General features: G+C 41.9%; 1 protein-coding gene across 5 annotated transcripts in view; it reads left to right on the top strand.

Annotated features, from left to right (window-relative positions):
- LOC118944524 (non-muscle caldesmon-like) overlaps positions 1-24,800 on the top strand; it is a 73,024-nt gene that overhangs the window by 30,166 nt on the left and 18,058 nt on the right. For 2 of the 5 annotated variants that reach the window (XM_036964361.1, XM_036964359.1), the window contains exons 5-10: positions 1,038-1,284; positions 3,263-3,403; positions 6,686-6,727; positions 14,622-14,665; positions 22,986-23,067; positions 24,545-24,685. In XM_036964361.1, the coding sequence (XP_036820256.1) occupies positions 1,038-1,284; positions 3,263-3,403; positions 6,686-6,727; positions 14,622-14,665; positions 22,986-23,067; positions 24,545-24,685 (697 nt within the window). Of the gene's footprint in view, positions 1-170; positions 741-1,037; positions 1,285-3,262; positions 3,404-6,685; positions 6,728-14,621; positions 14,666-22,985; positions 23,068-24,544; positions 24,686-24,800 lie in introns of those variants that run through there. The other 3 variants (XM_036964362.1, XM_036964360.1, XM_036964363.1) reach the window with 2 other exon arrangements.

Here is a 24,800-nt window from a genome sequence, read left to right as displayed (position 1 = left end):
CCTGCACCACGGCGATCAAATTAAAATGTATGGGTGATCGCTTGTAGAGAGAGAATCATAACTTCTGTAAAGCATCTATCAGTTCCTACTTCATACTGAACTGAAAAAGAGGCATGACAAGATCAGTGACTCTCATCACTTCCTGTATGGGCTAGCTCAACATCCTTCCTTAATTTAACCAAGCCTTTTAAGAGTGAGCTACTATCGGGTGTTGAGACACAGCTAGAGACACAGATAGAGATGGCTGAGACACAGATAGTCATGGATGAGACACAGATAGTCTTGGATGAGACACAGGAAGACATGGCTGAGACACAGATAGTCATGACTGAGACACAGATAGTCATGACTGAGACACAGATAGTCTTGGATGAGACACAGGAAGACATGGCTGAGACACAGCTAGAGACACAGATAGAGATGGCTGAGACACAGATAGTCATGACTGAGACACAGGTAGTCATGGAGGAGACACAGAAAGAGATGGATGACACCCCGAAAGACATGGTTGAGACACAGATAGTCTTGGACGAGACAACAAAAGACATGGATGAGACACAGAAAGAGATGGATGACACCCCGAAAGACATGGTTGAGACACAGATAGTCTTGGACGAGACACCAAAAGACATGGATGAGACACAGAAAGAGCTAGATGAGACACCGAAAGAGATGGATGAGACACCGAAAGAGATGGATGAGACACGTACTTCTTCCTTGTTTGTCACTGAAGGAGACAGGTAAACATTTCAAAGCACACTGAGGGAATCTTGTGGATTGATGAGATGAGACCTGTCCAAAGTAGTTCGTAACTACAGCAGTGGAGATATTAGAAGGTGTTACATTTATAATGCAGTTTGATCATAGTGAGAGACGGAGCAGCTTCCTACAACCTGTCCTCTAACTTTGGACTTTACTTTCATCCTCTCTCCTCTCCACTCCTCTCCTCTCCTCTCCTCTCCTCTCCTCTCCTCTCCTCTCCTCTCCTCTCCTCTCCTCTCCTCTCCTCTCCTCTCCTCTCCTCTCCTCTCCTCTAGTCGTAGTGGCAGCTTGGGAGGGCAGAGACAGGAGGAGGTGGATGGAGAGGTTCCCGGGGGGCAGCTGGAGACAGAGAAGACACCAGGCCAGGGACAGGGCACCCTGGAACAGCTGAGACAGAGACAGCAGGAGGACCAGGAGGAGATGGAGGAGTTGAACCGCAGGAGAGAGGAGAAACGCAGAGCCAGGGAGGAGGAGGAGCACCAGAGAGAGAAAGAGGAGCAGCACAGACAGGAGCAGGAGGAGGTGAGACCTGGGTCCGTTATAATGAATGAACAGGGGGGTCAGATCCTAGACCAGCACTACTACTCTGAGACTGGTATGTACACTATCTGTGTGTGTGTATATGCATGTCGCTGCATGTTGGTAACACTTCCTATGAACACCCTCTTCATAATGCATTGTTAGCACTTTTCTAACACCTTGTGAGCTCTGACATAATGCGTTATAATGCATTATAATGCACAACATGCACGACAGAGGTCAGTTCAGGCTCATGTACAGAGGGGCAAAAAAACATTTAGTCAGCCACCAATTGTGCAAGTTCTCCCACTTAAAAAGATGAGAGAGGCCTGTAATTTTCATCATAGGTACACTTCAACTATGACAGAAAATCACATTGTAGGATTTTTAATGAATTTATTTGCAAATTATGGTGGAAAATAAGTATTTGGTCAATAACAAAAGTTTATCTCAATACTTTGTTATGTACCCTTTGTTGGCAATGACAGAGGTCAAACGTTTTCTGTAAGTCTTCACAAGGTTTTCACACACTGTTGCTGGTATTTTGGCCCATTCCTCCATGCAGATCTCCTCTAGAGCAGTGATGTTTTGGGGCTGTTGCTGGGCAACACGGACTTTCAACTCCCTCCAAAGATTTTCTATGAGGTTGAGATCTGGAGACTGGCTAGGCCACTCCAGGACCTTGAAATGCTTCTTATGAAGCCACTCCTTCGTTGCCGGCGGTGTGTTTGGGATGATTGTCATGCTGAAAGACCCAGCCACGTTTCATCTTCAATGCCCTTGCTGATGGAAGGAGGTTTTCACTCAAAATCTCACGATACATGGCCCCATTTATTCTTTCCTTTACACGGATCAGTCGTCCTGGTCCCTTTGCAGAAAAACAGCCCCAAAGCATGATGTTTCCACCCCCATGCTTCACAGTAGGTATGGTGTTCTTTGGATGCAACTCAACATTCTTTGTCCTCCAAACACGACGAGTTGAGTTTTTACCAAAAAGTTATATTTTGGTTTCATCTGACCATATGACATTCTCCCAATCTTCTTCTGGATCATCCAAATGCTCTCTAGCAAACTTCAGACGGGCCTGGACCTGTACTGGCTTAAGCAGGGGGACACGTCTGGCACTGCAGGATTTGAGTCCCTGGCGGCGTAGTGTGTTACTGATGGAAGGCTTTGTTACTTTGATCCCAGCTCTCTGCAGGTCATTCACTAGGTCCCCCCGTGTGGTTCTGGGATTTTTGCTCACCGTTCTTGTGATCATTTTGACCCCACGGGGTGAGATCTTGCGTGGAGCCCCAGATCGAGGGAGATTATCAGTGGTCTTGTATGTCTTCCATTTCCTAATAATTGCTCCCACAGTTGATTTTTTCAAACAAAGCTGCTTACCTATTGCAGATTCAGTCTTCCCAGCCTGGTGCAGGTCTACAATTTTGTTTCTGGTGTCCTTTGACAGCTCTTTGGTCTTGGCCATAGTGGAGTTTGGAGTGTGACTGTTTGAGGTTGTGGACAGGTGTCTTTTATACTGATAACATGTTCAAACAGGTGCCATTAATACAGGTAACGAGTGGAGAACAGAGGAGCCTCTTAAGAAGAAGTTACAGGTCTGTGAGAGCCAGATATCTTGCTTGTTTGTAGGTGACCAAATACTTATTTTCCACCATAATTTGCAAATAAATTCATTAAAAATCCTACAATGTGATTTTCTGGATTTTTTTAATTCTCTTTTTGTCTGTCATAGTTGAAGTGTACCTATGATGAAAATTACAGGCCTCTCTCATCTTTTTAAGTGGGAGAACCTGCACAATTGGTGGCTGACTAAATACTTGTTTACCCCACTGTATGTGTATGTGTGTTGTTCTAATGTAATTTCTCCGTCTGCAGGAGGAGAAGAAGAGGAGTGTGTTGTTCTAATGTAATTTCTCTGTCTACAGGAGGAGAAGAATAGGGGTGTGTTGTTCTAATGTAATTTCTCCGTCTGCAGGAGGAGAGGAAGAGGGTGAAAGACGGGATAGAGAGTAGGAGGATGGCGGCTTCAGAGAGAAGGATGAAGAACCTCAGTATTTCCAGCATTGAGGGAGACGAGTCCTTCAGCCCCTTCAGTCCCATGAGCCCCACCTTCAAGGTACTACTGATGTCCCGGTATCTATCTATCAATCTATCAATCAATCAAATCAATCACATAACTTCAAGGTACTACTGATGTCCCTGTATCTATCTATCAATCTATCAATCAATCAATCAATCACATAACTTCAAGGTACTACTGATGTCCCGGTATCTATCTATCAATCTATCAATCAATCAATCAATCACATAACTTCAAGGTACTACTGATGTCCCGGTATCTATCTATCTATCTATCTATCTATCTATCTATCTATCTATCTATCTATCTATCTATCTATCTATCTATCTATCTATCTATCTATCTATCTATCTATCTATCTATCTATCTATCTATCTATCTATCAATCTATCAATCAATCAAATCAATCACATAACTTCAAGATACTTCTGATGTCCCGGTATCAATTAATCAATCAATCACATAACTTCAAGATACTTCTGATGTCCCATATAATTTACCACCATACACATCACCTTGTCATTCCCCTATCACCTAACCACATGCCCACAGTTGTAGAGAAAATGATTTTTATTAGAACCAAAAAGGTTTCAATGGATTTCTTAATATACAGGATGTAGGAAACATCATAGGATGTATTTCACAGCATATTTGTCCCCTTTCTGTTAACATGATGTAGCATGATGTAGCATGTCTGCCATGTCTGCCATGCCGACTCACACAGTATTACACAGTGCTTGATGTAGCATGTCTGCCATGCCGACTCACACAGTGTTACACAGTGCTTGATGTAGCATGTCTGCCACTGTGTTCTGTTTCCATGCTTCATGCCATCCTACCAGAAACTCCTCCTTCTGTTTTACCCAGTAAGTTGTCGACTGTCTGTAAGTGCAGTGTGTGGATGGATATAACTGTGTTGGCTCTGTGATGTGAAGTGAGAGTCCTGTATGGTCTGTGGTGGTATGACAGGTAACATGAGTCTCTACTTAGAGTCTGATGTCAGTATGACTATTCACACTGGCTTCCTTTGGGTTCCGTTTCTTGACTTGTTTTCAACACTCCCTTCTCAGACAGAAATGAACCGTGACAGATTTGAAAACAAACCTTCTAGTCTGAAGACACTTTTTTTTTTTACTAACTACTAAATGTAAAATACTTTCAAAATCAACTCTTTGATGAGCAAAACAGTTTGTTTTCTCAATCTTATCGTAGAAACACAAAAGACAATGTTGACTACAGGATCACTTCTCTACATTTTTCTTCTCTCACTTGGTGTCATCACACCCCCACACCGCCTCTCCACCTCTTGCATGTCATGTTGACACATCATCCTATATTTCCTCACCTTGATGCTTTTTGTGTGTTTTTCACGCTTCCTGTGTTGAAAGCATTTAGAGAGTTTTAGGCTGTGTTCTAACGTCCATTCTAGTCTACCTCTTAGAATCCACGCCCCCAATACTCTGCTTTATTCTAAGAACTATGTTACTATGGATACTGGAACAGAGCCTTTGTGTACCTTCCAAATGGAACCCTATTCCTTTTATAGTACACTACCGTTGACCAGGACCCATAGGGTGCCAAGAATAGGGTGCCATTGGGGACACAGATGTTGTGTGGTGCTCTGTGTGTAGCTGCATGTGGTCAGCTTTCCTTAAACACTCCAACACTTCACGGACCGGCATGGGTTAATTCATGTCTTCATGGGTTAATTCATGTCTTCATGGGTTAATTCATGTCTTCATGGGTAAATTCATGTCTTCATGGGTTAATTCATGTCTTCATGGGTAAATTCATGTCTTTATGGGAAAGCACCCAACTTTCTTTTTTGGCTCACAGCTAAATAGGATGTAACAGACGTTTGCATTGCTCAATAGCAACCTTGCTAATGTGCCAACTGTTGAGTCATAACCAATGAAGTGACTCACTCAATCCAATGTTTTCTGTGCTTCTGTTAAACCAGTAAAACACTAGTAATACTCCTATTACAAGTAGGAGTGGAGCTGTGGTCTAAAACACTGCATCTCAGTGCTTGAGGCGTCACTACAGACACCCTGGTTTGATTCCAGGCTGTATCACAACAGGTCGTGATTGGGAGTCCCACAGGGCGGCGCACAATTGGCCCAGCGTCGTCCAAGTTTGGCCGGTGTAGGCCGTCATTGTAAATAAGAATTTATTCTTAACTGACTTGCTTAGTTAAATAAAGGTTCAGTGATTTTTTTTTACAAACAAATATATTTTCCTCTAAAATCAATCGGAAAAAACACAAAGATTATTAGCCAAACTACTAGGAAAATAAACCTTTTCGACCGTGGAAAAGTGTTCCTCTCACTGTACGTATCTATCAGATGAATGACCTTGTATATTATCGTGTTTCTTGGCACGTCGTTAGCAGTGTAAAAGTGTTCCTCTCACTGTACGTATCTATCAGATGAACGACCTTATATATTATCGTGTTTCTTGGCACGTCGTTAGCAGTGTAAAAGTGTTCCTCTCACTGTACGTATCTATCAGATGAATGACCTTATATAGTATCGTGTTTCTTGGCACGTCGTTAGCAGTGTAAAAGTGTTCCTCTCACTGTACGTATCTATCAGATGAATGACCTTATATATTATCGTGTTTCTTGGCACGCCGTTAGCAGTGTAAAAGTGTTCCTCTTACTGTACGTATCTATCAGATGAATGACCTTATATATTATCGTGTTTCTTGGCACGCCGTTAGCAGTGTAAAAGTGTTCCTCTCACTGTACGTATCTATCAGATGAATGACCTTATATATTATCGTGTTTCTTGGCACGTCGTTAGCAGTGTAAAAGTGTTCCTCTCACTGTACGTATCTATCAGATGAATGACCTTATATATTATCGTGTTTCTTGGCACGCCGTTAGCAGTGTAAAAGTGTTCCTCTTACTGTACGTATCTATCAGATGAATGACCTTATATATTATTGTGTTTCTTGGCACGCCGTTAGCAGTGTAAAAGTGTTCCTCTCACTGTACGTATCTATCAGATGAATGACCTTATATAGTATTGTGTTTCTTGGCACGCCGTTAGCAGTGTAAAAGTGTTCCTCTCACTGTACGTATCTATCAGATGAATGACCTTATATATTATCGTGTTTCTTGGCACGCCGTTAGCAGTGTAAAAGTGTTCCTCTCACTGTACGTATCTATCAGATGAATGACCTTATATAGTATCGTGTTTCTTGGCACGCCGTTAGCAGTGTAAAAGTCATCTGAAAGAAACTGTCTGCGGCCGTGGCGTTGGCTTGTGTCTTTCCTGTCATCAATGTGCTTCCCTGTGATGTGTGTCCTTCCAGAATGACACCGAGGAGAGGATGACGTCTGAGAATACCTGCACGGTGAGTTTCCCCTTGGAGACCCAGGGTTCCAGAGGACAAACGTATTTCAGAACATTTAATCCAAATCAAAACTATTCTGTTGTTGTTTTAGATTCTGTCCCCCCCGTGTTAGATTCTGTCCCCCCCCTGTTAGATTCTGTTCCCCCCGTGTTACATTCTGTTCCCCCCGTGTTAGATTCTGTTCCCCCCGTGTTAGATTCTGTTCCCCCCGTGTTAGATTCTGTTCCCCCCGTGTTAGATTCTGTCCCCCCCTGTGTTAGATTCTGTCCCCCCTGTGTTAGATTCTGTCCCCCTCCCCCGTGTTAGATTCTGACCCCCCCCGCGTTAGATTCTGACCCCCCTCGTGTTAGATTCTGTCCCCCCCGTGTTAGATTCTGTTCCCCCCGTGTTAGATTCTGTCCCCCCCCGTGTTAGATTCTGTCCCCCCCGTGTTAGATTCTGTCCCCCCGTGTTAGATTCTGCCCCCCCTGTTAGATTCTGTTCCCCCCCTGTTAGATTCTGTTTCCCCCCCTGTTAGAGTCTGTCCCCCCCCCCTGTTAGATTCTGGTCCCCCCCTTGTTAGATTCTGTTCACTCCCCCCTGTTAGATTCTGCCCCTCCCTGTTAGATTCTGTTTCCCCCCCTGTTAGATTCTGTTTCCCCCCGTGTTAGATTCTGTCCCCCCCGTGTTAGATTCTGTCCCTCCCGTGTTAGATTCTGTTCCCCCCCGTGTTAGATTCTGTCCCCCCCTGTGTTAGATTTCCCCCCCTGTTAGATTCTGTCCCCCCCTTGTTAGATTCTGTCCCCCCCCCGTGTTCGATTCTGTCGTCCCCCCGTGTTAGATTCTGTCCCCCCCGTGTTAGATTCTGTTGTCCCCCCGGGTTAGATTATATCCCCCCGTGTTCGATTCTGTCGTCCCCCCGTGTTAGATTTTGTCCCCCCCGTGTTAGATTCTGTTGTACCCCCGGGTTAGATTCTATCCCCCCGTGTTAGATTCTGTTGTCCCCCGGGTTAGATTCTATCCCCCGTGTTAGATTCTGTCCCCCCCGTGTTAGATTCTGTTGTCCCCCCGGGTTAGATTCTATCCCCCCCGTGTTAGATTGAGTCCCCCCTTGTTAGATTCTGTTCCCTGTTTGCTTTTATAACTAAAACGAAAGGAAATATTTCTAATAAATGTCAAGGAATCACAAGCATGATATTTGTTGTTGTATACGATGCATTACAACAGAGATCCGGTTCGATTTTTACTTCAAATGAAATACAAGAGTGAATCTGAATCTGAAGGGGGGGAAACATAATATAACAGAACACAGAATGATTCTGTTCTGGAACGTTGACCCCATGCAGGGGTCATTCCAGGTTAAAGGTCACCACGGGGTTAACTGTGACACAAAGGTTTCCCTTCTGTTGTGTTCCGTGTGATCGTAACGTGACACCACTTGTCAGCTGTCTGTCATTTTTTTTTTATGTCATTCTGCGCTTCATACAAACTCAGCTCTTGTTTCTAGCCTGGTCCCAGATCTGTTGGTGCTGTCTTGCCAAATATAGACATTGTCATGCATCAATGACCATATGGGTTGGCAAGACAATCCAAACAGATCCGCGACCAAGCGTTCCTGTTTCACCTTCCCTCCAAAGACCTTCTGAGCCATTGTTGCTACATCATCAACAGGAAGGTGTCCTTATTATGAGCCATGCTGATGGATAATATGTTGACAACTTCAAGGGGAAGATTGTTCCTTTCAACTTACTGTGTGGCCCCTACATACACCTTTAACAGGTCATGACAGTATTATACACCTATAACAGGTCATGACAGTACTATACACCTTTACCAGGTCATGACAGTACTATACACCTTTACCAGGTCATGACAGTATTATACACCTATAACAGGTCATGACAGTATTATACACCTATAACAGGTCATGACAGTATTATACACCTATAACAGGTCATGACAGTATTATACACCTATAACAGGTCATGACAGTATTATACACCTATAACAGGTCATGACAGTATTATACACCTATAACAGGTCATGACAGTATTATACACCTATAACAGGTCATGACAGTATTATACACCTATAACAGGTCATGACAGTATTATACACCTATAACAGGTCATGACAGTATTATACACCTATAACAGGTCATGACAGTATTATACACCTATAACAGGTCATGACAGTATTATACACCTATAACAGGTCATGACAGTATTATACACCTATAACAGGTCATGACAGTATTATACACCTATAACAGGTCATGACAGTATTATACACCTATAACAGGTCATGACAGTACTATACACCTTTAACAGGTCATGACAGTATTATATACCTTTATCAGGTCATGACAGTATTATATACCTTTAACAGGTCATGACAGTATTATATACCTTTATCAGGTCATGACAGTATTATACACCTATAACAGGTCATGACAGTACCTTTACCAAGTCATGACAGTATTATACACCTATAACAGGTCATGACAGTACTATACACCTTTACCAAGTCATGACAGTATTATACACCTATAACAGGTCATGACAGTACTATACACCTTTACCAAGTCATGACAGTATTATACACCTATAACAGGTCATGACAGTACTATACACCTTTAACAGGTCATGACAGTATTATATACCTTTATCAGGTCATGACAGTATTATATACCTTTAACAGGTCATGACAGTATTATATACCTTTATCAGGTCATGACAGTATTATATACCTTTAACAGGTCATGACAGTATTATATACCTTTACCAGGTCATGACAGTATTATACACCTATAACAGGTCATGACAGTATTATACACCTATAACAGGTCATGACAGTATTATACACCTTTAACAGGTCATGACAGTATTATATACCTTTACCAGGTCATGACAGTATTATACACCTATAACAGGTCATGACAGTACCTTTACCAGGTCATGACAGTATTATACACCTATAACAGGTCATGACAGTACCTTTACCAGGTCATGACAGTATTATACACCTATAACAGGTCATGACAGTACTATACACCTTTAACAGGTCATGACAGTATTATATACCTTTATCAGGTCATGACAGTATTATACACCTTTAACAGGTCATGACAGTACTATACACATTTAACAGGTCATGGCAGTATTATATACCTTTATCAGGTCATGACAGTATTATACACCTTTACCAGGTTATGACAGTATTATACACCTATAACAGGTCATGACAGTATTATACACCTTTAACAGGTCATGACAGTACTATACACCTATATCAGGTCATGACAGTACCTTTACCAGGTCATGACAGTACCTTTAACAGGTCATGACAGTACTATACACCTTTACCAGGTCATGACATTACCTTTACCAGGTCATGACAGTATTATACACCTTTATCAGGTCATGCCAGTATTATACACCTTTATCAGGTCATGACAGTATTATACACATTTAACAGGTCATGACAGTATTATACACCTTTACCAGGTCATGACAGTACCTTTACCAGGTCATGACAGTACTATACACCTTTATCAGGTCATGCCAGTATTATACACCTTTATCAAGTCATGACAGTATCTTTAACAGGTCATAACAGTATTATACACCTTTATCAAGTCATGACAGTACCTTTAACAGGTCATGACAGTATTATACACCTTTAACAGGTCATGACAGTACCTTTATCAGGTCATGACATTACCTTTATCAGGTCATGACAGTATTATATACCTTTAACAGGTCATGACAGTATTATACACCTTTATCAGATCATGCCAGTATTATACACCTTTAACAGGTCATGACAGTACCTTTATCAGGTCATGACAGTACCTTTACCAGGTCATGACAGTATTATACACCTTTATCAGGTCATGACAGTACCTTTATCAGGTCATGACAGTACCTTTATCAGGTCATGACAGTATTATATACCTTTAACAGGTCATGACAGTATTATACACCTTTATCAGGTCATGACAGTACCTTTATCAGGTCATGACAGTATTACATACCTTTAACAGGTCATGACAGTATTATACACCTTTATCAGGTCATGACAGTACCTTTATCAGGTCATGACAGTATTATATACCTTTAACAGGTCATGACAGTAGTATATACCTTTAACAGGTCATGACAGTACCTTTATCAGGTCATGACAGTATTATATACCTTTACCAGGTCATGACAGTATTATACACCTTTAACAGGTCATGACAGTATTATACACCTTTATCAGGTCATGACAGTACCTTTACCAGGTCATGACAGTATTATATACCTTTATCAGGTCATGACAGTACCTTTACCAGGTCATGACAGTATTATATACCTTTAACAGGTCATGACAGTATTATACACCTTTATCAGGTCATGACAGTACCTTTATCAGGTCATGACAGCACCTTTAACAGGTCATTACAGTATTATACACCTTTATCAGGTCATGACAGCACCTTTACCAGGTCATGACAGCACCTTTATCAGGTCATGACAGTATTATACACCTTTATCAGTTCATGACAGCACCTTTAACAGGTCATGACAGTATTATACACCTTTATCAGGTCATGACAGTATTATATACCTTTATCAGGTCATGACAGTACCTTTACCAAGTCATGACAGTATTATACACCTATAACAGGTCATGACAGTACTATACACCTTTACCAAGTCATGACAGTATTATACACCTATAACAGGTCATGACAGTACTATACACCTTTACCAAGTCATGACAGTATTATACACCTATAACAGGTCATGACAGTACTATACACCTTTACCAAGTCATGACAGTATTATACACCTATAACAGGTCATGACAGTACTATACACCTTTACCAAGTCATGACAGTATTATACACCTATAACAGGTCATGACAGTACTATACACCTTTAACAGGTCATGACAGTATTATATACCTTTATCAGGTCATGACAGTATTATATACCTTTAACAGGTCATGACAGTATTATATACCTTTATCAGGTCATGACAGTATTATATACCTTTAACAGGTCATGACAGTATTATATACCTTTACCAGGTCATGACAGTATTATACACCTATAACAGGTCATGACAGTATTATACACCTATAACAGGTCATGACAGTATTATACACCTTTAACAGGTCATGACAGTATTATATACCTTTACCAGGTCATGACAGTATTATACACCTATAACAGGTCATGACAGTACCTTTACCAGGTCATGACAGTATTATACACCTATAACAGGTCATGACAGTACCTTTACCAGGTCATGACAGTATTATACACCTATAACAGGTCATGACAGTACTATACACCTTTAACAGGTCATGACAGTATTATATACCTTTATCAGGTCATGACAGTATTATACACCTTTAACAGGTCATGACAGTACTATACACATTTAACAGGTCATGGCAGTATTATATACCTTTATCAGGTCATGACAGTATTATACACCTTTACCAGGTTATGACAGTATTATACACCTATAACAGGTCATGACAGTATTATACACCTTTAACAGGTCATGACAGTACTATACACCTATATCAGGTCATGACAGTACCTTTACCAGGTCATGACAGTACCTTTAACAGGTCATGACAGTACTATACACCTTTACCAGGTCATGACATTACCTTTACCAGGTCATGACAGTATTATACACCTTTATCAGGTCATGCCAGTATTATACACCTTTATCAGGTCATGACAGTATTATACACATTTAACAGGTCATGACAGTATTATACACCTTTACCAGGTCATGACAGTACCTTTACCAGGTCATGACAGTACTATACACCTTTATCAGGTCATGCCAGTATTATACACCTTTATCAAGTCATGACAGTATCTTTAACAGGTCATAACAGTATTATACACCTTTATCAAGTCATGACAGTACCTTTAACAGGTCATGACAGTATTATACACCTTTAACAGGTCATGACAGTACCTTTATCAGGTCATGACATTACCTTTATCAGGTCATGACAGTATTATATACCTTTAACAGGTCATGACAGTATTATACACCTTTATCAGATCATGCCAGTATTATACACCTTTAACAGGTCATGACAGTACCTTTATCAGGTCATGACAGTACCTTTACCAGGTCATGACAGTATTATACACCTTTATCAGGTCATGACAGTACCTTTATCAGGTCATGACAGTACCTTTATCAGGTCATGACAGTATTATATACCTTTAACAGGTCATGACAGTATTATACACCTTTATCAGGTCATGACAGTACCTTTATCAGGTCATGACAGTATTACATACCTTTAACAGGTCATGACAGTATTATACACCTTTATCAGGTCATGACAGTACCTTTATCAGGTCATGACAGTATTATATACCTTTAACAGGTCATGACAGTAGTATATACCTTTAACAGGTCATGACAGTACCTTTATCAGGTCATGACAGTATTATATACCTTTACCAGGTCATGACAGTATTATACACCTTTAACAGGTCATGACAGTATTATACACCTTTATCAGGTCATGACAGTACCTTTACCAGGTCATGACAGTATTATATACCTTTATCAGGTCATGACAGTACCTTTACCAGGTCATGACAGTATTATATACCTTTAACAGGTCATGACAGTATTATACACCTTTATCAGGTCATGACAGTACCTTTATCAGGTCATGACAGCACCTTTAACAGGTCATTACAGTATTATACACCTTTATCAGGTCATGACAGCACCTTTACCAGGTCATGACAGCACCTTTATCAGGTCATGACAGTATTATACACCTTTATCAGTTCATGACAGCACCTTTAACAGGTCATGACAGTATTATACACCTTTATCAGGTCATGACAGTATTATATACCTTTATCAGGTCATGACAGTACCTTTATCAGGTCATGACAGTACCTTTATCAGGTCATGACAGTATTATACACCTTTAACAGGTCATGACAGTATTATACACCTTTATCAGGTCATGACAGTATTATATACCTTTAACAGGTCATGACAGTATTATACACCTTTATCAGGTCATGACAGTATTATACACCTTTAACAGGTCATGACAGTATTATACACCTTTAACAGGTCATGACAGTGTTATACACCTTTAACAGGTCATGACAGTACCTTTATCAGGTCATGCCAGTATTATACACTTTTATCAGGTCATGACAGTATTATACACCTTTACCAGGTCATGACAGTACCTTTATCAGGTCATGACAGTATTATACACTTTTATCAGGTCATAACAGTATAAACCACAAATGCTTTAACGAGAAGGAATTCTTTGGATGGAATACTCTCTATTGATAATGTAAGGTTACTGTAGATTGATAATGTAGGGTTACTGTAGATTGATAATGTAAGGTTACTGTAGATCGATAATGTAGGGCTACTGTTGATAAATAACGTAGGGCTACTGTAGATTGATAATGTAGGGTTACTGTAGATCGATAATGTAGGGCTACTGTTGATAAATAACGTAGGGCTACTGTAGATTGATAATGTAGGGTTACTGTAGATTGATAATGTAAGGTTACTGTAGATCGATAATGTAGGGCTACTGTTGATAAATAACGTAGGGCTACTGTAGATTGATAATGTAGGGCTACTGTAGATTGATAATGTAGGGCTACTGTAGATTGATAAGGTAGGGCTACTGTAGATTGATAATGTAAGGTTACTGTAGATCGATAATGTAGGGCGACTGTTGATAAATAACGTAGGGCTACTGTAGATTGATAATGTAGGGCTACAGTAGATTGATAATGTAGGGCTACTGTAGATTGAAGTTGTTAGCTGTTATTCTAGGTAGCTTCAGATATATTATCTCCCAATACAAACCCGGTGTCCTTGTTCCCTTCCTCAGATCAACGAGAGGACTGAGTCTCTGAACCGCTCTCTGCAGAAAAGGTGAGTGAAAATATCTGAAGTGAAATAACTAAGTACTTGCTCTGGCGGGAAAAAAAACAGATAGCGAAGTAGAGAAATCGAAAAGCAGGGATTTTGCAGGCGCTCTCTCTCTCTCTCTCTCTCTCTCTCTCTCTCTCTCTCTCTCTCTCTGTCTCTCTCTCTCTCTCTCTCTCTCTGTGTCTCTCTCTCTCTCGCTCTCTCTCTCTCTCTCTCTCTCTCTCTCTCTGTGTCTCTCTCTCTCTGTCTCTCTCTCTCTCTCTCTCTCTGTCTCTGTCTCTCTCTTTCTCTCTGTCTCTGTCTCTGTCTCTGTCTCTGTCTCTGTCTCTGTCTCTCTCTCTCTCTCTCTCTCACTCTCTCTTTGTCAGTGATGATTTATGTGTACTAAGTCAAACCAGATGTGTTTTCTTTGGTGGCTGTTGGTAAGATAGATGGGCGATATGCTTACAGAGGAGCCTCGCACTGAGATAGATTAGTTATCTGATCCTATAGCAGCCGTGTGGTGGAATACATTAGACATCTGATCCTATAGCAGCCGTGTGGTTAGATAGATACACTCTAACACTCGTATAGCCGGTGCAACAGGTATGCTCCTCATGGTGAGATAGAGATAGTATGGTGAGGGACAGCATTAGCTATGAGTCTCAGGGCCTTAAGACAGAGAATGGTGAGAGAGAGGGGAATTAGCTAGGAGTCTGAGGGCCTTATTAAGACAGAGAATAGTGAGAGAGAGGGGAATTAGCTAGGAGTATGAGGGCCTTATTAAGACAGAGAATAGTGAGAGAGAGGGGAATTAGCTAGGAGTCTGAGGGCCTTAAGACAGAGAATGGTGAGGGAGAGAGGAATTAGCTAGGAGTCTAAGGGCCTTAAGACAGAGAATGGTGAGGGAGAGAGGAATTAGCTAGGAGTCTGAGGGCCTTAAGACAGAGAATGGTGAGGGAGAGAGGAATTAGCTAGGAGTCTGAGGGCCTTAAGACAGAGAATGTTGAGGGAGAGAGGAATTAGCTAGGAGTCTGAGGGCCTTAAGACAGAGAATGGTGAGGGAGAGAGGAATTAGCTAGGAGTCTGAGGGCCTTAAGACAGAGAATGTTGAGGGAGAGAGGAATTAGCTAGGAGTCTGAGAGCCTTAAGACAGAGAATGGTGAGGGAGAGAGGAATTAGCTAGGAGTCTGAGGGCCTTAAGACAGAGAATGGTGAGGGAGAGAGGAATTAGCTAGGAGTCTAAGGGCCTTAAGACAGAGAATGGTGAGGGAGAGAGGAATTAGCTAGGAGTCTGAGGGCCTTAAGACAGAGAATGGTGAGGGAGAGAGGAATTAGCTAGGAGTCTGAGGGCCTTAAGACAGAGAATGTTGAGGGAGAGAGGAATTAGCTAGGAGTCTGAGAGCCTTAAGACAGAGAATGGTGAGGGAGAGAGGAATTAGCTAGGAGTCTGAGGGCCTTAAGACAGAGAATGTTGAGGGAGAGAGGAATTAGCTAGGAGTCTGAGAGCCTTAAGACAGAGAATGGTGAGGGAGAGAGGAATTAGCTAGGAGTCTGAGGGCCTTAAGACAGATAATGTTGAGGGAGAGAGGAATTAGCTAGGAGTCTGAGAGCCTTAAGACAGAGAATGGTGAGGGAGAGAGGAATTAGCTAGGAGTCTGAGGGCCTTAAGACAGAGAATGGTGAGGGAGAGAGGAATTAGCTAGGAGTCTAAGGGCCTTAAGACAGAGAATGGTGAGGGAGAGAGGAATTAGCTAGGAGTCTGAGGGCCTTAAGACAGAGAATGGTGAGGGAGAGAGGAATTAGCTAGGAGTCTGAGGGCCTTAAGACAGAGAATGTTGAGGGAGAGAGGAATTAGCTAGGAGTCTGAGAGCCTTAAGACAGAGAATGGTGAGGGAGAGAGGAATTAGCTAGGAGTCTGAGGGCCTTAAGACAGAGAATGTTGAGGGAGAGAGGAATTAGCTAGGAGTCTGAGAGCCTTAAGACAGAGAATGGTGAGGGAGAGAGGAATTAGCTAGGAGTCTGAGGGCCTTAAGACAGAGAATGTTGAGGGATAGCATTAACTAGGAGTCTGAGGGCCTTAAGAGATGAAGTCATCAGGTGAGCCGGTGTTTTATTGCCTCTCTGTTTCCCATCTGTCAGAGGACACACACACACACACACATACATACATAAACATGCACGCAGGCACACACACTCACGCACACACACACTTGTAAGAGGAAACATTGCGTGAGGATAATAGCCCCTTTCATAAAATGTGAACATGATGGAACTCATCATCAGAGAGTCAATGACATCATCGTAACTAATGGTAACCCAAACACCCTCGACACAAAGCATCTGTCTGCGTTGGTAGAAGTCACTGCTAATAAAGTTTAAAGTTTTCCGGTGTCACATTTATCTGGCCTAAATCAGAGGGACAGGAAGATATTATATTAAAGCAGATGGAAGACATCACTGTTTAGAGGATCTCTGATATAGTCTATAGATATTATATTAAAGCAGATGGAAGAGATCATTGTTTAGAGGATCTCTGATATAGTCTATAGATATTATAATAAAGCAGATCACTGTTTAGAGGATCTCTGATATAGTCTATAGATATTATATTAAAGCAGATGGAAGAGATCATTGTTTAGAGGATCTCTGATATAGTCTATAGATATTATAATAAAGCAGATCACTGTTTAGAGGATCTCTGATATAGTCTATAGATATTATAATAAAGCAGATCACTGTTTAGAGGATCTCTGATATAGTCTATAGATATTATAATAAAGCAGATCACTGTTTAGAGGATCTCTGATATAGTCTATAGATATTATATTAAAGCAGATCACTGTTTAGAGGATCTCTGATATAGTCTATAGATATTATAATAAAGCAGATCACTGTTTAGAGGATCTCTGATATAGTCTATAGATATTATATTAAAGCAGATCACTGTTTAGAGGATCTCTGATATAGTCTATAGATATTATATTAAAGCAGATCACTGTTTAGAGGATCTCTGATATAGTCTATAGATATTATATTAAAGCAGATGGAAGAGATCACTGTTTAGAGGATCTCTGATATAGTCTATAGATATTATAATAAAGCAGATCATTGTTTAGAGGATCTCTGATATAGTCTATAGATATTATATTAAAGCAGATCACTGTTTAGAGGATCTCTGATATAGTCTATAGATATTATATTAAAGCAGATCACTGTTTAGAGGATCTCTGATATAGTCTATAGATATTATATTAAAGCAGATCATTGTTTAGAGGATCTCTGATATAGTCTATAGATATTATATTAAAGCAGATCACTGTTTAGAGGATCTCTGATATAGTCTATAGATATTAAATTAAAGCAGATCACTGTTTAGAGGATCTCTGATATAGTCTATAGATATTATATTAAAGCAGATGGAAGAGATCATTGTTTAGAGGATCTCTGATATAGTCTATAGATATTATATTAAAGCAGATCACTGTTTAGAGGATCTCTGATATAGTCTATAGATATTATATTAAAGCAGATCACTGTTTAGAGGATCTCTGATATAGTCTATAGGAATTATATTAGAGCAGGTGGAAGACATCACTGTTTAGAGGATCTCTGATATAGTCTATAGATATTATATTAGAGCAGGTGGAAGACATCACTGTTTAGAGGATCTCTGATATAGTCTATAGATATTATATTAGAGCAGGTGGAAGACATCACTGTTTAGAGGATCTCTGATATAGTCTATAGATATTATATTAGAGCAGGTGGAAGACATCACTGTTTAGAGGATCTCTGATATAGTCTATAGATATTATATGAAAGCAGATGGAAGAGATCACTGTTTAGAGGATAGTCTGTGTTGATATGTGGTCTAGTCGGTTAGACATCCTAAGAGACTAGAGGCGTCCTGCTCCTCTGGCTGGGCAGTGAGCTCCTGGTGAGACTAGAGACGTCCTGCTCCTCTGGCTGGGCAGTGAGCTCCTGTTGAGACTAGAGACGTCCTGCTCCTCTGGCTGGGCAGTGAGCTCCTGGTGAGACTAGAGATGTCCTGCTCCTCTGGCTGGGCAGTGAGCTCCTGGTGAGACTAGAGACGTCCTGCTCCTCTGGCTGGGCAGTGAGCTCCTGGTGAGACTAGAGACGTCCTGCTCCTCTGGCTGGGCAGTGAGCTCCTGGTGAGACTAGAGACGTCCTGCTCCTCTGGCTGGGCAGTTAGCTCCTGGTGAGACTAGAGGCGTCCTGCTCCTCTGGCTGGGCAGTGAGCTCCTGGTGAGACTAGAGACGTCCTGCTCCTCTGGCTGGGCAGTGAGCTCCTGGTGAGACTAGAGACGTCCTGCTCCTCTGGCTGGGCAGTGAGCTCCTGGTGAGACTAGAGACGTCCTGCTCCTCTGGCTGGGCAGTGAGCTCCTGGTCAGATGTCCTGCTCCTCTGGCTGGGCAGTGAGCTCCTGGTGAGACTAGAGACGTCCTGCTCCTCTGGCTGGGCAGTGAGCTCCTGGTGAGACTAGAGACGTCCTGCTCCTCTGGCTGGGCAGTGAGCTCCTGGTGAGACTAGAGACGTCCTGCTCCTCTGGCTGGGCAGTGAGCTCCTGGTGAGACTAGAGACGTCCTGCTCCTCTGGCTGGGCAGTGAGCTCCTGGTGAGACTAGAGACGTCCTGCTTTTCTGGCTGGGCAGTGAGCTCCTGGTGAGACTAGAGACGTCCTGCTTTTCTGGCTGGGCAGTGAGCTCCTGGTGAGACTAGAGACGTCCTGCTTTTCTGGCTGGGCAGTGAGCTCCTGGTCAGATGTCCTGCTCCTCTGGCTGGGCAGTGAGCTCCTGGTGAGACTAGAGACATCCTGCTCCTTGGGTTGGGCAGTGAGCTACTGGTGAGACTAGAGACGTCCTGCTTTTCTGGCTGGGCAGTGAGCTCCTGGTGAGACTAGAGACGTCCTGCTTTTCTGGCTGGGCAGTGAGCTCCTGGTGAGACTAAAGATGTCCTGCTCCTCTGGCTGGGCAGTGAGCTCCTGTTGAGACTATAGATGTCCTGCTCCTCTGGCTGGGCAGTGAGCTCCTGTGCTATAGCAAATGTAAATGGAGCTGGTTGGGTTAAACCACACATGCCTGAAGCAAGAGTAATGCTTGTGGCGTGCAGGAGGCCTGGGGTCTGACAAGTGTTGAAACGGTTTCAGGTTGACTTGAAAGAAGAGCATAGGGAGTATAACTACTATCACTTTATTTAGACTATGACACACAGGAATCCTTCGCCATACCCAAAATAGCCATCAAAGGAGTGTGGATTCATTAGATGTCTTAAGAATGAGCTATACCTTTACTTAGCAATGAAACATACCACCCTAACCCTACCTCAGAGTACTATCAACCCTAACCCTACCTCAGAGTACTATCAACCCTAACCCTACCTCAGAGTACTATCAACCCTAACCTCTACCTCAGAGTACTATCAACCCTAACCCTACCTCAGAGTACTATCAACCCTAACCCTACCTCAGAGTACTATCAACCCTAACCCTACCTCAGAGTACTATCAACCCTAACCCTGCCTCAGAGTACTATCAACCCTAACCCTACCTCAGAGTACTATCAACCCTAACCCTACCTCAGAGTACTATCAACCCTAACCCTACCTCAGAGTACTATCAAACCTAACCCTACCTCAGGGTACTATCAACCCTAACCCTACCTCAGAGTACTATCAACCCTAACCTCTACCTCAGAGTACTATCAACCCTAACCCTACCTCAGAGTACTATCAACCCTAACCTCTACCTCAGAGTACTATCAACCCTAACCTCTACCTCAGAGTACTATCAACCCTAACCCTACCTCAGAGTACTATCAACCCTAACCCTACCTCAGAGTACTATCAACCCTAACCCTACCTCAGAGTACTATCAACCCTAACCCTACCTCAGAGTACTATCAACCCTAACCCTAACCCTGCCTCAGAGTACTATCAACCCTAACCCTACCTCAGAGTACTATCAACCCTAACCCTACCTCAGAGTACTATCAACCCTAACCCTACCTCAGAGTACTATCAAACCTAACCCTACCTCAGGGTACTATCAACCCTAACCCTACCTCAGAGTACTATCAACCCTAACCTCTACCTCAGAGTACTATCAACCCTAACCCTACCTCAGAGTACTATCAACCCTAACCTCTACCTCAGAGTACTATCAACCCTAACCTCTACCTCAGAGTACTATCAACCCTAACCCTACCTCAGAGTACTATCAACCCTAACCCTAACCCTAACCCTAGCTCAGAGTACTATCAACCCTAACCCTACCTCAGAGTACTATCAACCCTAAACCTACCTCAGAGTACTATCAACCCTAACCCTAACCCTACCTCAGAGTACTATCAACCCTAACCTCTACCTCAGAGTACTATCAACCCTAACCCTAACCCTACCTCAGAGTACTATCAACCCTAACCCTACCTCAGAGTACTATCAACCCTAACCCTAACCCTACCTCAGGGTACTATCAATCCTAACCCTACCTCAGAGTACTATCAACCCTAACCCCACCTCAGAGTACTATCAACCCAACCTCTACCTCAGAGTACTATCAACCCTAACCCTACCTCAGAGTACTATCAACCCTAACCTCTACCTCAGAGTACTATCAACCCTAACCTCTACCTCAGAGTACTATCAACCCTAACCCTACCTCAGAGTACTATCAACCCTAACCCTACCTCAGAGTACTATCAACCCTAACCCTACCTCAGAGTACTATCAACCCTAACCCTACCTCAGAGTACTATCAACCCTAACCCTAACCCTACCTCAGAGTACTATCAACCCTAACCCTACCTCAGAGTACTATCAACCCTAACCCTAACCCTACCTCAGAGTACTATCAACCCTAACCTCTACCTCAGAGTACTATCAACCCTAACCCTACCTCAGAGTACTATCAACCCTAACCCTGCCTCAGAGTACTATCAACCCTAACCCTAACCCTACCTCAGGGTACTATCAATCCTAACCCTACCTCAGAGTACTATCAACCCTAACCCCACCTCAGAGTACTATCAACCCAACCTCTACCTCAGAGTACTATCAACCCTAACCCTACCTCAGAGTACTATCAACCCTAACCTCTACCTCAGAGTACTATCAACCCTAACCTCTACCTCAGAGTACTATCAACCCTAACCCTACCTCAGAGTACTATCAACCCTAACCCTACCTCAGAGTACTATCAACCCTAACCCTACCTCAGAGTACTATCAACCCTAACCCTACCTCAGAGTACTATCAACCCTAACCCTAACCCTACCTCAGATTACTATCAACCCTAACTCTACCTCAGAGTACTATCAACCCAACCTCTACTTCAGAGTACTATCAACCCTAACCCTACCTCAGAGTACAATCAACCCTAACCCTACCTCAGAGTACTATCAACCCTAACCCTACCTCAGAGTACTATCAACCCTAACCCTACCTCAGAGTACTATCAACCCTAACCCTACCTCAGAGTACTATCAACCCTAACCCTAACCCTACCTCAGAGTACTATCAACCCTAACCTCTACCTCAGAGTACTATCAACCCTAACCCTACCTCAGAGTACTATCAACCCTAACCCTGCCTCAGAGTACTATCAACCCTAACCCTAACCCTACCTCAGGGTACTATCAATCCTAACCCTACCTCAGAGTACTATCAACCCTAACCCCACCTCAGAGTACTATCAACCCAACCTCTACCTCAGAGTACTATCAACCCTAACCCTACCTCAGAGTACTATCAACCCTAACCTCTACCTCAGAGTACTATCAACCCAACCTCTACCTCAGAGTACTATCAACCCTAACCCTACCTCAGAGTACTATCAACCCTAACCCTACCTCAGAGTACTATCAACCCTAACCCTACCTCAGAGTACTATCAACCCTAACCCTACCTCAGAGTACTATCAACCCTAACCTCTACCTCAGAGTACTATCAACCCAACCTCTACCTCAGAGTACTATCAACCCAACCTCTACCTCAGAGTACTATCAACCCTAACCCTACCTCAGAGTACTATCAACCCTAACCTCTACCTCAGAGTACTATCAACCCAACCTCTACCTCAGAGTACTATTAACCCTAACCCTACCTCAGAGTACTATCAACCCTAACCTCTACCTCAGAGTACTATCAACCCAACCTCTACCTCAGAGTACTATCAACCCAACCTCTACCTCAGAGTACTATCAACCCAACCTCTACCTCAGAGTACTATCAACCCAACCTCTACCTCAGAGTACTATCAACCCTAACCCTACCTCAGAGTACTATGAAAGAATGATGTTCATGGAATATGTCTTGTTTTAAAACAGTAACAGCATCAAGAAGACCCAGCCTCCCATCCCCATCTCCAAGATCGACAACAGGCTGGAACAGTACACTCATGCCATAGAGGTATACTATGCTGTACTTTACAATACTGTACTATACCTTACCATGCTTTTCAATACTATACCTTACTAAACGTTCCTATACTATACTATACCTTACCATGCTTTTCAATACTATACCTTACTAAACTTTCCTATACTATACTATACCTTACCATGCTTTTCAATACTATACCTTACTAAACTTTCCTATACTATACTATACCTTACCATGCTTTTCAATACTATACCTTACTAAACTTTCCTATACTATACTATACCTTACCATGCTTTTCAATACTATACCTTACTAAACTTTCCTATACTATACTATACCTTACCATGCTTTTCAATACTATACCTTACTAAACGTTCCTATACTATACTATACCTTACCATGCTTTTCAATACTATACCTTACTAAACTTTCCTATACTATACTATACCTTACCATGCTTTTCAATACTATACCTTACTAAACGTTCCTATACTATACTATACCTTACCATGCTTTTCAATACTATACCTTACTAAACTTTACAATATTATACTATACCTTACCATGCTTTTCAATACTATACCTTACTATACTTTACAAAACTGTACTATGCTTTAAAATACTATACTGTACTATGCTATACCTTACTATACTTTATTATGCTTTAATATACTTTACTGTACTATGCTATACCTTACTATACTTTACAATACTTTACTATACTTGAATGTACTATACTATACATTACTGTACTTTGGTATGCTTTACATTACTTTACTGTGTTTTACTGTAATATACTATAACGCACTGTAATATACTACACTATACTGTACTATACTACACTACACTATGATGTGCTATGGTATACTATATTCTATTCTAACGTACTATACTATATAATATGATATACTATACTCTACTCTACTGTACCATACTATACTATACTGTACTGTGCCATACTATACTATAATATACTACTCTATACTGCACTATACTATACTGTGCTATACTGTACTGCACTATACTATACTATACTGTGCTATACTAGACCACACTGTACGCTACTATACTGTACTATGTAATACTATACTATACTATACTATACTGTACTATGTAATACTATACTATACTATACTGTACTATGTAATACTATACTATACTATACTATACTATACTATACTGTACTACTGTTTTCTCCAGTGCTCCAGTTCCTCCAACAGCTCACATTAGGAGTTCCCAGAGTTGGTTAACACTGTACTGTATTATACTAATCTACTGCCATCTTCCATCCTCTGAGTTTTCATCCCCTGTATGACCTACAACATTTAAAGCTACTCCTTTATTTAGTTTATCTTTAACCGTAACACAGGAGTGGCCAAGCCTGCCCCCGAACAGAGAGGAACCGGCTATGCAGGCTCTTTCTTTAGCCTTGTGTAACAACACAGTGTGACCAATTCAGTCCAGACAGTAAACGGGAGTTAACGGTCATGTCTCATGTGTCCAGACGTCCTCTATGGAAGCCAAGGCAGCCAGGCAGCAGGCTCTGACGGACCTGCCCAGCCCCACTGAGCCTGTGGCCTCCAAGAAGAATTTGTTTGAGGCCGGGGAAGCTTGGAGCCAGCCGCCCAGGGAAACACCTTCCAAGGTAGGGAAAGATGACACACGGACAAGCCATTGTCTTTGAGCAAGGGGTTCTGGATAGCCAAACGTATTCACTTGCTGATAAACAGAGACTCTGCATACTGCAACATGGCTCTTAT

This window comes from Oncorhynchus mykiss, chromosome 26 (assembly GCF_013265735.2).
Source record: "Oncorhynchus mykiss isolate Arlee chromosome 26, USDA_OmykA_1.1, whole genome shotgun sequence".
NCBI lineage: Eukaryota > Metazoa > Chordata > Actinopteri > Salmoniformes > Salmonidae > Oncorhynchus > Oncorhynchus mykiss.
The sequence above is the reverse complement of the archived record's forward strand: the minus strand, read 5'-3'. Positions and strand labels throughout refer to the sequence as shown.